Source organism: Stylophora pistillata, chromosome 3, assembly GCF_964205215.1.
Source record: "Stylophora pistillata chromosome 3, jaStyPist1.2, whole genome shotgun sequence".
NCBI classification, from domain to species: Eukaryota; Metazoa; Cnidaria; class Anthozoa; order Scleractinia; family Pocilloporidae; genus Stylophora; species Stylophora pistillata.
The window spans coordinates 29,202,672-29,216,948 of NC_142521.1; the positions used below are offsets into that span (position 1 = coordinate 29,202,672).

At 38.8% G+C, this 14,277-nt stretch overlaps 2 protein-coding genes and 1 pseudogene across 3 annotated transcripts; 1 reads left to right on the forward strand and 2 right to left on the reverse strand.

The window, feature by feature from the left end:
- LOC148735482 (uncharacterized) lies at positions 1–3,144 on the reverse strand. The gene is made up of 2 exons (XM_088753268.1): positions 2,610–3,144; positions 1–2,532 (listed from the first exon to the last, which is right to left on the reverse strand). Exons 1-2 carry the CDS (start codon positions 2,738–2,740, stop codon positions 243–245), a joined length of 2,421 nt encoding a protein of 806 aa, XP_088609394.1. The 5' UTR covers positions 2,741–3,144; the 3' UTR covers positions 1–242.
- Positions 3,145–7,419: 4,275 nt separating this feature from the next.
- LOC148735483 (uncharacterized) lies at positions 7,420–12,550 on the forward strand (annotated as a pseudogene). Its single transcript, XR_015998699.1, has 3 exons — positions 7,420–10,284; positions 10,763–11,100; positions 11,877–12,550. The product of XR_015998699.1 is annotated as an uncharacterized LOC148735483 (transcript).
- A 117-nt stretch (positions 12,551–12,667) lies between these two features.
- On the reverse strand, positions 12,668–13,907 carry LOC111343414 (uncharacterized). The gene is made up of 2 exons (XM_022950579.2): positions 13,258–13,907; positions 12,668–13,125 (listed from the first exon to the last, which is right to left on the reverse strand). The coding sequence occupies exons 1-2, from the start codon at positions 13,346–13,348 to the stop codon at positions 12,860–12,862; spliced, it is 357 nt and encodes a 118-aa protein (XP_022806314.1). The 5' UTR covers positions 13,349–13,907; the 3' UTR covers positions 12,668–12,859.
- Between the last annotated feature and the right edge of the window lie 370 nt (positions 13,908–14,277).

A 14,277-nucleotide genomic window follows, 5' to 3' on the forward strand; every position in this document is an offset into this window, starting at 1 on the left:
AACTACAGTTATTGTTTTGATATATTTTATTATCAGTTTATAATCATTGTCAGTTAATTATTGAGATTGAGGGAATGAAAATATTTGTTCATACTAAATTCTAAAAGAGTTTTTGAATATCTTAACTACACATGGATATTACATTTATTTATATTTACTGTAATCAAGGCTGTTATAAGATAAATTTTTAACATGTCAACTAGGAAGCCTAGCCCTCAAAGTTACAGTCACTAGAAAGGAATTTACAAAGTACATCTCTGTGTCCATCTTCCATCAACTTTGATAAGATGTGCACAACAAACTGCAGTCTGGCATTCTTTACAGTTAGCTGAGCATGTCTTTATGGTGTGACCAAGACCTTCACAATTTCCACACTTATAACTTTTCTTTATTCTTTCCATGCCTGCTGCTTCTAGGAGCTGTATTCTATTTTTCTTCAAAAGAATCTGTTTTAAAGCAGAAATTCCCCTATGATTTGAGGATCTAAAATAATGTTTGGATGATATATCATTATATTTTTCCATTCCTTGTTGTGTAAAATAGGATATATTTTCATAGAGTCTTAAGAATTCAGGCACATGAGCATATAGTGCATGCATGTAAGGGGTAACATCTTTGGCTTGATACAAACATAGAAACTTATCAAACCATGAGTTGATCTTATTTGTTAACTGAGTAATAGCATCATCAGTTGTAAACTCAAGCTTCAGGTCTCCAATAATTTCCATAAAACTGGCCCATAGTTTTTCCATTTCTTTAGTTTCCTTAAAGTTGGGAAGGAGTGATTGGAAATTTATGCTTTGCATAACAAGCAACTTTTCTGGTCCGGTAAGGTCTCTATATTCTAATTTTTTAGAGTCTTTATTTACTCTCCAGTCAAAGGAAATTCCAATGTCCTTCAGAAACTTTTCATATCCAGCCATATGTTTATATTTCTCCCTTGTAAACCCACTAGGGAAAGTTTTCACTTTATCTATTGCATCTTCCCTGCGAAGTTGCTGTATGAGAAGCTCAATCAAGTTGTCAGAAATCCTCAAAAATAAGTGAAGTGTGTCAATTATGACATGATCAATGGGAATAAAAGAAAATAAAGGCACTGATTTACAATTGAACTTTTTAGATTTTGCATTGGCAGTTATTTCTTCACATGATCTTGCACCAAGGGACCTGTCTGTGAGGGACCACTTCTTGCTGCAGTCAAACCTTTCATTCCTAGGACATTTGCACCAAATACAGGCATAGTCCTGATTTGCTGCACCCAAACCACACACACAAGCTAAGAACTTCCAGTCCCCTCCCAAAAAGTATTCAATGTCACATTTATAATCACCCACACATATTTGCTTTAGATTCTGCATTTCATCATTAAGATCTGCAAGGGTTGCCTTTAAATTATCATAGCTTTCAGTAGTTTTGATTATGGCAAGAATATAGTTGCCTTTTTCACTCATTGCAATATCTCTTTCATTTAATATTGTGTAAGTTAAATTAACAATTTTGAGCCTTTTCCCAATGTTGGTCCCATCCCCACTAATTTTAACTTTGATTTTAGTGTTAATGTTCAAAACTCCTTTCCCCTGAAGCCTGATTACTTGTTCCTCTAAACTTTCTTTAAAACTTAACTGGACTCCCTCGGCTTGGCCAGGTGTAGGTTGAAGATTCCATTTTGCATTAAGTTCTTTCAATTTCTTCTCCAGCTTATAGCTGTTTGGCATCTGTTTGGTTTTCATAGCCAGCTCATGCCAAGCCTCATTAGAAATGTTAAATTTATCTTTAATGTAGATCCACATATTAATTTCATCCAAATTTTCATCTGTCAGCTCCGTTGAGTCCTTGTCCTTTAGTGGCAGCTCGTTTTCATCAATTAAGGAAAATGTCTCGTACTGTTGAGTTTCGCCATTGAAAACTTCTACTTTTGTGGCAATAAAATCGTACAATCCAAGGAAGGATAATGTTGCCTGACAGTTTTCCTTCATCTGTTGTCGAAGACGTGACTGATGCTGTTTCGTATAATCGGTAAATTTTTTCTTTTTGGCCGGCCCTCTCTTTCCGTCTCTCTGCAGTTTCGCAATTTTACGCGCTAGAATCTTAAATTTTTTTTCGTATTTTTTTTCGTCCTTTTCTGCTTTGTTAAGCACTTGTTCGAGTTTCTCTTCTACCTTTAGCCTTTTCGCCTGTTCATCTGCAAGGGATGCTTCCAGCTTTCTCTTTTGTCCGCGCAAACCTCTGTTCTCCTCTTGTAGCTGACACGCTTCAATTTCATTATAGAATATCTTGAATGAGCACGTCTCTTTCTGCCACTTTTCTTTAAGCTTCTTAACATGGCGACCACCTTTTTGACCAGCTTTCCTCAACGCCGAGAGAAGAAGCGAAATTTTCTTCTTGAAGACATTTACGATACGATTGTTTAAGATTAAACCTTTCAGCGCAGACTCTTCAAAAATTCTTCTTATTCTCGCCGACCAAGCAGACTCAGTACTTAAGTCGTCGATTTTCCCCTCTAATTCTTTACAGACTGTATAGATGAGGTAGCTACCAAACAAGATAGAAAAGGATCTTTAACACAATGAATCTTCGAAGAAATACACGAAACTTGAATCTATACTTACTTGTTTATTTCGTACGTAAATGAAGGGACATCTCCGGATTCCGCTCCATCGAATTCCTGTTCTATCGCACTCGCGCTGTTTATAAAGGTTAGCAGCAGAAATAGAACCAAAGCGTTGATTTCAAGGCCCATTTGCCAGGCCGAAACTTTACCGCACCCTTATGAATTATACATCAAAATACGCGGAATTTATTATTCTTTTCGAATTTGGCGGTAACGCACACATTTGAGCATGCGTTGTACAAACCTCGGCCCAGAGTCTTTGCCTTGTCTCGAAAAAATGAAATCAAAACCTCTTAAAATAGCGCGAGTCAGCAACACAAAATATTTATTTGCCAGTACAAGATTATTGTTTAACGGTATAATTTGCACCTCTACGTAAAGCTTAACAATTTTGCTTTTATAATCTGGAGGTAACAGAACGACAACGTTCTTTAAGCGAAAGAGAGAGAGCAAAATCTTCCAAAATTCGCTGATTCTTTAGTCGGTCGCGTTACAGCGGGTGTCACGCGATATCCGATAGAGCCTTTTGTTAAGCGTGACTTTCATATGGGTTGAAGAACAAGACCCCCAGACTACAATGCCATACAAAACGCTAGGGATAATAGTTTTATAATAAATGTTTTCTAAGGTTGGTATCGGTAAAAACTTTATCCGATTCAGTACTGCAACTTTGTTGCTGAATGACTTACAAACGTTCTTTATGTGCTCCTGCCATGATAGCTTGCTGTCAATTGTCACCCCAAGACATTTAGATGATGTTTTGTACTCAATAAAGCTATTACCAAAGGCCAAGCGTGGCAGGGGGCCAATAAAGTTCTGGCTAGAAATTATCAGGGCTTCAGATTTCGATTCGTTGGCGATTAATCTGTTTGATTGACACCAGGTGTACAGCTGGTCTAGTACAGACTGGAGTGTTAAGATGATATCGTCGATGTTGTTTCCAATTGTAAAAATAGTGGTGTCATCGGCAAACATAAATAATTCACCACTAGTTATTGATTCTGGAAGATCGTTTACAAATATTGAAAATAATTTTGGCCCTAGTATTGAGCCTTGGGGAACTCCATGTGTGATGGTTTTGTGCTCGGACTGATATCCTGATATTTGGACAAATTGTTTACGTGCAGACATGTAATCGGTAAGCCACGAATGCAAATCGCCAGATATCCCAATTGCCTTTAGCTTCTCTAGAAGGATGGTATGGTTCACTGTGTCGAATGCTTTTCGAAAGTCAATAAAAAGCACGCCCACTTTTAGGCCCTTGTCCAGCGCATTTTTCCAGGTCTCTGTTAGGTGAAGTAAGAGGCTTTCAGTTGAATAATTTTTCCGAAAACCCCACTGTCTATGAGATAACAAGCCTTGTGTGTGCAAATGGTTGTTCAGGGTATCACTGACAACATCTTCTAAGATTTTCCCAGGGATACTGAGGAGGGAGATAGGTCTGTAGTTGTTCGCTTCTGTTGGTGAGCCTTTCTTAAATATGGGGTTAACGCGTGATAGTTTCCAGCTTGAAGGGAAAGATGCGTCACATATACTTTTCCTGAAGATTGGTAAAAGACTGTGGATAACAGGGTCACCAATCATGGAGAGGACCCTGGGGGATACTTTGTCTGGACCAGTAGCCTTCTTGGGGTTAGCAGTTTTAGTCAGTTTGTTTTTTACCAGTTCCCTGCTCATGTCAGTTTTGTCCCTGGTAGGAGTGACTCTAGTGATAAAGGTGTTTATAGATGACAAGTTCAGAGGGTCAAGTTGCTTAGTGAGGTCTTTGCTGACATTGACAAAAAAGTCATTAAAATACTCTGTCTTCTCTAAATCATGGGTTATTATCTCCTCGTTGTGATCACAGATTGGACCAATGTTTTTAACTTTGTGTTTCCTCAAGACTTGGTTGGTCAATTTCCAAAATTCATTAGAATCAGTAGCTTCATTGAATAATTTTTGCCAATAATCAGCTTCAGCACTTCTTAGTAGCTTCTTAACCTCATATCGCTTCTGTTTGTAGGGACCCCATAATTCGGGGTCGCCTGATGACTTTGCCTTTTTTAGGAGCTTGTATCTTTTGTTCATTTCTTTCCTGATGGAGGTGTTGATCTAAGGAAGAGACTTATCTCTTATTTTAGCATCTCGTGGGGGTAGGTGGTATATCGTTGACATACAACAAGAACAACATTGGCCCAACAATACTTCCCTGAGGGACACCAGAGTAAACCATGGACCAGTCTGAGCTTTCACCTTCCAGAACAACACGTTGGAAACGATCTTGCAGGAAATCACTTAGCCACTCGAGAATCTGACCATTGATACCATATCGGCCAAGCTTAGAGATGAGATGTTTGTGTGGGACTGAGTCAAACGCTTTCTCAAAGTCCAAGAAGACGACATCTGATGTTTTGTTTTTATCTAAGGCTGATGCCCAGGAGTGAAATAGGCGAATAAGTTGGGATGTGCAGGAAAAACCAGCTCGAAAGCCATATTGATGAGGGCTTAACAAGTCATGATCTTCTAGCTGAGCCATAATATGTCTTGTGACTAGCTTCTCTAGGGTCTTAACTACAAGCGATGTTAGAGAAATTGGACGATAGTTAGAAACATATTCTTTACCACCATTTTTGTAAACTGGGGTGATGTTGGCAGACTTCCAGTCACGAGGTAGTTTTCCTCTATTCAGAGACATATTGAATAACTTTGACAGTGGATCAGAAATTACAGAGGCTGCCTCCCGGAGCAAACGTGCAGACAAACCATCCGGGCCAGTGGCTTTATTCACATCAAGGGTAAGCAAAAGCTCTCCCACATTAGCACTAGAGCACATGAGATCTAGTATAACGAAGCCTGAACCATGTGAATGGGCATCCTCATCGACATCGGTAGCTGGGTCAGGGCGGGTAAACACCGACGCGAAAAATTTGCAAAATAACTCTGCTTTGTCCTTGCCAGTAGAAGCCGTGACACCACGATCCGACCATTTCATAGTGACAGGTATTGATTTGTTTTTCGTTTTGGATTTTATAAAAGACCAGAAGCGTTTAGGGTTTTTGGAATCAATTAATGAGTGAACATGTTGGTAATAACTCTTATTAAGTTCCGATTTAACTTTATTCCTTAACGATTTATATTTATTCCAATCAACTTCAAGCTGGGTAGATTTGGCTTTCTTCCAAAGGCGTTTTCTTTTGTGGAAAAGCTTGCGTATATCAGAAGTGATCCAGGGCACATTTTGTCTTGATTTTATTTTCTTCGAAGGAACGTTGTTTTCAATGGCTTTAAAGAATGCAGACTTCCAATTTAACCAAACCTCTTCCATTGTGTCATTGTCGTTCAATATAGCGTCCCATGGGATATTTGATAGTTCAAGACGAAAGTTATCCCAATTAGCATTTTTGTAGTCAAAGATTTGTTTTGGTCGTTGATATGGACGAGTGACTTTGCATGTCAACTTGAGAGAGACAACATTGTGGTCTGAAGAGCCAATTCCGTCCAAAATTTGGATGTTTTTAAGTGATTCTGGACGATTAGATATCACAAGGTCTAGGATAGCATCTTGACGCGTAGGCTCGTCGATCAATTGAGAGAAACCATAGAAGTTCACAATATTATCGCAGAAATAGTCTGATAAGACATTTGGTTGAGAAGGGCATATCAAGTCCCAATCAATATCCGGAAAATTAAAGTCACCCAAAAGAACAACATTAGTGTGATCGGATACCACTGTAACTTTTTCTAGTGACCTTTTAAGGCCTTCTAGATAGTTCATGTCACTTGAAGGAGGGCGGTAGAATACTCCTAGGAAGTACGATCCAGAATTTTTCAGTGGAATTTCGGCCCATAAGAGTTCGCAAATATCTTCTTCCAAATCAGGACGTCTTGAGCATGATATATTAGATTTAACGGCTAAAAGTACACCGCCACCCCTACTTCCACGGTCATTTCGAAGAACATTATATGAAGATGGAAGGATTTCGTTGTCGGCTATTCCCTCATGAAGCCATGTTTCGGTTATCGCAATTATGTCGGGGTTCATCAGCGCTACATGACTCTGAAGCTCCAGTCTTTTATTGACGATACTTCTTGCGTTAAAGGAAGATATTTTAAGAGTATTCTTTCCCAATGGTGGACCAGGGTTTCTTGAGTTACATTGTCTGTGAGGTCCTGGATGAGGATGAATGTCTCCACTTCTAACCACAGAAAGAGCAACCGGGTTGAAGGAAGCCGTACAGTTTGAATAGTACGCCACTCTTGACTTCTGAAACTTCTTGTGAGGTGAGGTGACAAAATGGCCGCCGATCCTTGACATATGCCTTGGCGAAATTAGATTGAAATCGACCAGGTATGAGTTGAAATACTTGAAGAATTTATCCCCGTAATACACTTGAGCATTCTTCGAGAGCTTGAGAGAGTATAAGTTGACAGAGAACAAAGCTAACAGCGAAAAACTTAATAAAATTACGGACAGGCTCGGAACACGTCTTACCGCCATAATAGGTCTGCTTCTAAGATTGTTAACTAATGTTAACTAATGATGCCTACTGTTTATCTTCGCATGTAGCCACTGCTTCGGCCTTTACTGCATCAATCCTAGTTCCGCCATCTGAAAGAGCTTTGTCGCCACTCGCCGTCAAAAAAACCGGAAATAACACTGATTCTGAAATTTCTGTAAGTTCGGCAGTTTCTTTAAACACTTCATGAGTCGCGTAATGTTCGGCATGAAAATAAAACTCACTTGCAACAAGAAGACGTAGAGAGTTACTTCGTGATTCATCTCCACACAGGCTCAGCGAAGTAGAATTGTATAATCAATTACAATTTCCTGTTGCTTGCAGTGCAACGCGATGTCCAGTCTCATTTCAGTGCATCATCCATACCTGGAATTAAGCTAGTTCCAAGGGTATCCTTCGGTATTTGTTTATAACAACTTTATTTGCATACAGCTGGAAGATCAAAAGAGTAGAAATGCAAATAGGGTGCCAGCAGGGAAGAACTTAATCTTCATATAAAGCTGACCCCCCAATAGAAATAAAAAATCTATATACATACTTAAATTATATACACTATGTTGGCATCGATAAAACTATAGCAATCTAAAATGTATATCTAACCAAATAATTAATTTAAGCCTAGTGCGAAACAGAATCCTTAATGAGCATGTTATATAGACGTCTCTTAAAGTTGCTAACACTGACTGCTTCAACGATATCTTTCGGTAAAGAATTCCACTCATCAATGTACCTGTGCCAAAAGGAGTACTTAACAATATTTGTCCGTGCATAGGGTTTCCAAATTTTATATCTGTTGGTACATCTTGTGCGGCACGAAGAAAACTTTAAATAATCATCTAGACGTACAACACAAAAGCCCTTGATATACTTAAAAAGTTGTGTCAGACTTAAAAAACTTCGACGGGTTTTGAGATCCATCCATCTTAGTTTCGACAGTCTTTCGTCGTAATTAATGTCCTTGCCAAGAATCCACCTAGAGGCATTACGTTGAATCCGCTCTAGTTTATCTGACAAGTATTGTTGACGGGGATTCCAAGCAGGGCACGCATATTCAATTATTGGACTAACCATAGATGTATACCCTATTTTTATAGCTTCAGAGCATCTGCCAAAGGTGCGTTTAAGTAAGCCCAAAACGCGATTTGCTTTTGCATCAACTGATAGAACATGGGATTTCATGAAAGATCACATGAAAGAGTTAGACCAAGATGCTTGTGTGAGGAAACTTTCGTCAATGGAACCGAGTTCATGTTATAAGAACAGGTGGTTACTGCCCTCGATTTTGTAATTCTCATGAATTCACATTTGTCAATGTTTAAATTCAGAGACTATGAACTGCACCAGTCACTCAGTTGATGTAAGCCTTGTTCAACAGGGGTAGAAACAATGTCAATAGAATCAGAGTTATACAGTAGCGTATCATCAGCGAACATTTCACTTGAGCGGGATAAAGTTTGCGGTATGTCATACACGTATAAAACAAAGAGAAGGGGCCCCAAAATATAGCTCCGAGGCACACCTGAGATGACAGTTCCTCAATCGGAGAATGCACCATCGATGACAACTCTCTGCTTTCGATCATAAAGGAAATCATTCAACCAGAGGAAGATATTGCCTTTGATACCAAAAAGTTGTACCTTTGTCAAAAGAATTTTGTGGGAAACAGGGTAAAAGGCTTTAGCAAAGTCCAAGAAGACTACATCAGTTGGTTTGCCAGAATCCAAAGCCGAGGCCCACGAGTGAAAGAGATGTATTAACTGTGAGGTGCATGATGAACCTTTTCGAAGACCAAATTGGTGATCGCTAAGGAAATTTCTTGAATTAATAAAGCAGGGTATATGATCGGCAACCAGCTTTTCCAGAACTTTTACCAAGAGACAAGTCAGCGATGTTTGTAAATCCAACCGCTTGTTAACGATACTGCGAGCATTGAAGGTCGAGATTCTGAAATTGTTGTGTTTTCCGGTCGCTGCTCCCCCACAGAGAATCAGAGAGTTAGGTCCTGGATTTAGATCAAGATCGTTCGATAGAAGCAGAAATATGTAAAATAAATACTTATTTAGCGACAAAGTTGTCCTTCCAAACATGACTCGAGTCTTTCTTCTATTCGCCGCTTCAAGGTTGGAGGAACGCGTGAGTTTGGCCAAAATTTCATGACCAAACCGATATTTTAGGCCATAAAAACTTTCCCAAGTTGACCATTGATTGTTTAAATCCACACTAGGACTGTTTCTGGTCGATGAGAGGACATTTAGGAAGCGTAGAATGATGATGAGTTGGAGAGCCATCAAAACGCCTCTTGCCGCCATGATTAATTTTGCAAACTTGAAAGTGGTGAAATCCACTTTCCCTACGTCAACAACTGATGAAGGGTTTTAAAGTCTGGATTAACCTTTTGGCTGAATGTTTATTCCCCGCACGTAAGACCTCACGTAATTCCTTCAACTGATTTGTATCTGCCGCATAAGACTGCCATCGGAGAAGTTAGCATTAAGTCTGAAAGAAAGACGGTGATTCTTATCTTTTTAAATTGTCCCTGAATTAGGAAAATTATACTAGGAAACCAGGATCTGTGTACTTCAAAACACTGGAAGAATAGTTACATACCTATTTGAGAAAGTCTTTTGTGGTTTTTCTCTTTTGAATGGCTTTCTGTAAGTACATAACATGTGGAGTGCAACGCCTGAAATGATACTAATAAATCATCCATCTCAGCTCTGTTTCCTTCGCAATATCCGAAGCAACAATCGCCTTCAACAGAAAAGCCGTCGAGCTCTTCTTTCAAAAGGTCGATCTCTAACTCTTTTATCGTTGTTAGCTTTTGGTCTTTCCATGGCAAAGTTTTCTGGAACAGAAGAACTAGATTGCAAAAACCAATTCTCGCCAAATTTGATCGACAATTTTTGACAACCGGAAGTCATGGTACATTTTTTTACGTCATGCACCAAATATCGTACTAGAGAGCTTAAGCATCGGACGTTTTTGATTCACGGACGTCAACCACAAGTTTAAATATGAGCTTCGCAATCAGTACGCATGTGCAGACGTTTTTGACGTGAGGTCGCAGACGTGAAAGCGGGGAAGCGGGATGTTTGCCGTGCGAATTGTTTTGCTCTGTCTCAGGGCTGTCTCAGTACAAGACTGACACCATGTCTTTTCAATCGTCAAATCAAACCCGTAAGTACATTGTATGTTTCATAAGAAAGTAGTTTTTTATCTGCACTTAAACAATAACTTTTAAAAATGGGACAAAATGTGCCTAACTGTGTGTTTGGCACACGTTTCCGCAGGTTCTGTTACTTGGTTTTGTTTTATCTTGAGTTGGTTTTTGTTTGTCGCCATTCTTTTAGTTACCCTACGAGCAGATGTTTTTTCCAGCACAGGAAAAATACTTATATAATAGTTTTCCTGTTCTGGAAAAAACCTCTGCTCGCAGAGTACCATTTAGTTTAAGTTATCTTGCCATGTGTTTGTTTTTATTGTTAGTTGTTTTCTTTTTGTCGAGAGTTTTATGTCGCCGTATTTCACGTTCAAGAAAGTGCATTAATTTCCCCGCCATTAAGCTCTTTTATTTTTAGTGCTGAAATGTGATCGACTATTTTATACAGCTACTACCTACAGTAAACACTCGCTCTATCTTTTTTCTTTTATGTAGTTGGCATATGGAATGGTCTGAACAGCACGACGTAGCACTAATGAAAGAAGTCAGAGTGCAGCAACCGTTTAAAGCAAAGAAGAAAACGAGCAACCGAGCGCAAATGTGGCTGTCGATCGCAGAGACGCTAAGTGGATAACAAGATCCGTTATTCAAGGATTAAATGACAAAAAGATAAGTGCAAGATCGGTACGTTTTGTTGGCAGAGAAGTATCGAATGAGAATGAAGAGGGAAGCAAAAGCAAGTGGAATAAGCCCATCTTTGTCAGAACTTGATCAACTAATAGAAGAGTGTCTCGAAGTAGAAAAACTCGAGGAGGACCTCCGATAGAAAGATGGTAAGAAAAGTTGTTTTGATTTTTGCTTTCATTATACTGGGGCTAGCTAGGAAGAGGGATTGTTGCATCAGACAAAATCAAAAGGGTTGATAGTAAAAAACTACGATGTCTTAAGCCATAAGAAAGAAACTCACCAATACAGCATTTTTAATTTGAAAATCTACTCAGTTTACTCGTGTTGGTATTTTTACGGGACTCGTGACCTTAGGATCAGTTAGAGACCTTTTGGGTACTCTTTGCACCTCTTGATGGGGAAGAGTTATTTGTTTCATTTTGATCATGATAGATGTCTGTCAATTGCATTCATTTCTTCTTGCTGCTTTTTCAACTTGTTAGTTATCTCACAGCTACATTATTTACTATATTATAGCTTGTCTTCATGGCCTCTAGAAACAAACCAGTGGTAAGCTTAGCATGTGATATCTAAATTTGTTCTTGAGACCACTCATAACTCAATTTTTGTTATTGGGTTTAGGCAAAAGGAGTGGGTTTGTACTTCTTTTAGCATAATTTGTGTGATATAAACCTATAATTTTTTTGCTTGGGTAAATTTCAAGTTCCTCTATTAATTAATTTATTTATTTTTATTGTGATAAATCTTTCTACCTCCTGGCCCCCTCCCAACTATTTTAAACATAAAATGAGCATTCTTTAACTCAATCATAGCCTTTGTGAAAGTTTAGCACTTATCTTATCTTTTATAATACTTAGGGGGAGTAAAAAAATTAGATAGTTAATATTGTTAAATAATATAATTGACTCATTCACCTCTGTAGGTGAAAGTGCCTCTTGAAAATCAGAGAAGGACAGGGAAAGTGCTTTGGAAATAAGAAGAATTGCCATGTAAACATTTGGAGAAAGCAAGAAAAGGAAAAGAGAGGAAGAGGAAGAGGAAGAGGGAAATAGCAAGATTTCAAAGAAGAAAAAAAGCAGAAATTCAGGCAATGACACCATAGAGTATTTGCGAGAAAAATATACTCAAGAAATGAGCCTCCGAGAGAAAGAGTTGCAGATGTGGGAAAAACAGAAGAATTAGAGAAGCAAAGATATGAAAGTATGATGCAATTCATTCAGCAACAACAGCAGCAACAGCTTCAACAACAGCAACAGCAGCAGTAACAACAACAACAGTTTCAAATAATGATGCAGCAGCAAAGTCAGCTTATGATGGGTATGCTTCAGCATGTGAACAAATGGAAAGAGTCATAAATTACCACCTTTCAGTTTATTCTTACTGATTAATTTCTTGGAAGAAATTTGCTTTTTCACTCACTACTTGGGTCTAGGTAAACTTGGCAATACTGTGTGAAACTTGTCAATGAGCTTGGGAGGCAGTAAAGCAGTTTTCGAAGTCTCTAATCTAATTTTAATAACTGCTTCCTTCCTAAAGTTATACATGTTTCAGGTTTATTTTCATTGCTATTTTATATCAAAAAGTGAACAATCAAATGACAATGCAGAGTATAACTTTACAGTCTTACAGATGGAATTTATGCAATTTTTGGTTGCTAATGTACAGAGTATAATTATATTGATTAGAGTTGTACGAGTGAAATTTTCAAGACAAGAATAAATTATTCATGCCATGTACTGCTGCTTTAACTATCTGGTCTTATCTTAAGTAATCATGCAGGGAAAGAGGTTCAATTTCAAAAAAGTTCGATGTCAGGTTTCTGTATAAACATGTGATTGCATTTTGAATGAGTGCACAGACTAAGTACATTTTGCCAACTGAACTCAAACCAATTTTTAGATTACTTTAAAAATCTAAGGCCTTAAACGACTTGGAAACATCACCAAAGGTCCACTCTACTGATTCCCTTACGGAGCTCATGGAGCTATTAAAAGCTTCCATTGCTGGAGTAATAGCATTCTGTCTGAATGGAACCTGTAGGTGCACTCGTATTGGGTAAGCTGGGTCCCCATAAAGGCAGACAGGGTCTCCATTTGTGTTAAATGCATACTGATCCAAACTGTCGAGTAGCTTAGAGTCTGCAAGTATCCCTGCATCATGCCTTCTACCTTCTAGGAAAAAGAAGAAACTTGTATTTCAAATGAGATGTAGTTTCGCAAACGTACCATTTCATAAGGGCTGGAAGTGTTTGGCATCACGAATACTATAGATCAAAAATTACGTAATTCATTTCTTTTACTAACCAACTGGGCCAAACAGGTTGGCTATCAAACCATTTGGTAAAGTTACGGACTGAAACTTCAAGGAGTGAACCCTTTTGTGGCCGTTGAACATTATTCTTTGTTGTTGCGAGGGTCTGTATATCGGTCTAATCGTTCCGTCTATAAACCCGAAACAATTTTGTAGTGCAGCCCCTCTATTCGATATAGCATCCGTGTAGGTGTTGAAGTCACGTGGATTCAGTAGATCATGATTCCACTGACACAGTTTGTGATCATGTATATCGTAAATATCATGCTAAGTTCAGGAACCGATCGGCCGAATCGTGCGAGCATGTCGCTATATCGGCAAGGAAACGACATTTGCCTGAGCAAAACACATAGCCCCTCTAACTTGTCGGCAGTGGTTCTCTGATTACAGTGGAAGGTGTCCGGTAGTCGAAGCGCATCAGCCAGCAGTGGAAGGTCCCTTTTTTTCAACTCTAAACTCGGATTCCTCGATACTAAACCTCGCGTATTTTTCCTTCGAAAACTCAGGGTTTTTTGACGAATTCTCTTTCAGTGATAGCAACAGTTCTTCGTCTGACACCAGTCCTCGGTCATGAGCGATTAAAAGTGATTTTCTCACATCCCTTAAATACGGCATGTTGCAAATTACGGCCACATTTCCTTTGTAAATAATGACCAAAAATGTGACAGCTGTGATCAGCTGTCACGTTCGTGGTGACGCAGGTGTCCAGCTTTAGTAAAAATTTCGCGCCTAAAACGCCGTTGTCGATCCAGTCTTGCCCGGTATTCTGACGTCCGTGACATCAAATACGTCTGATGCGTAAGCTCTCTTTTTTCCCGAAGCCACCGACTCTATGCCTTCGTTGGTTATGAGAGCAGAGAAAAATATTTGTATAGTCAACGCTTTTGAATTTTTTTTTTTAACTGTTTATGTAGCGAAGTTTTTTGCTGAAATTTGGGGATTGATAACACGATTATTTGATAAAACCACAAATGATTTGTCTCTACAGGAGGTATTCAAGCTATTCCACCACT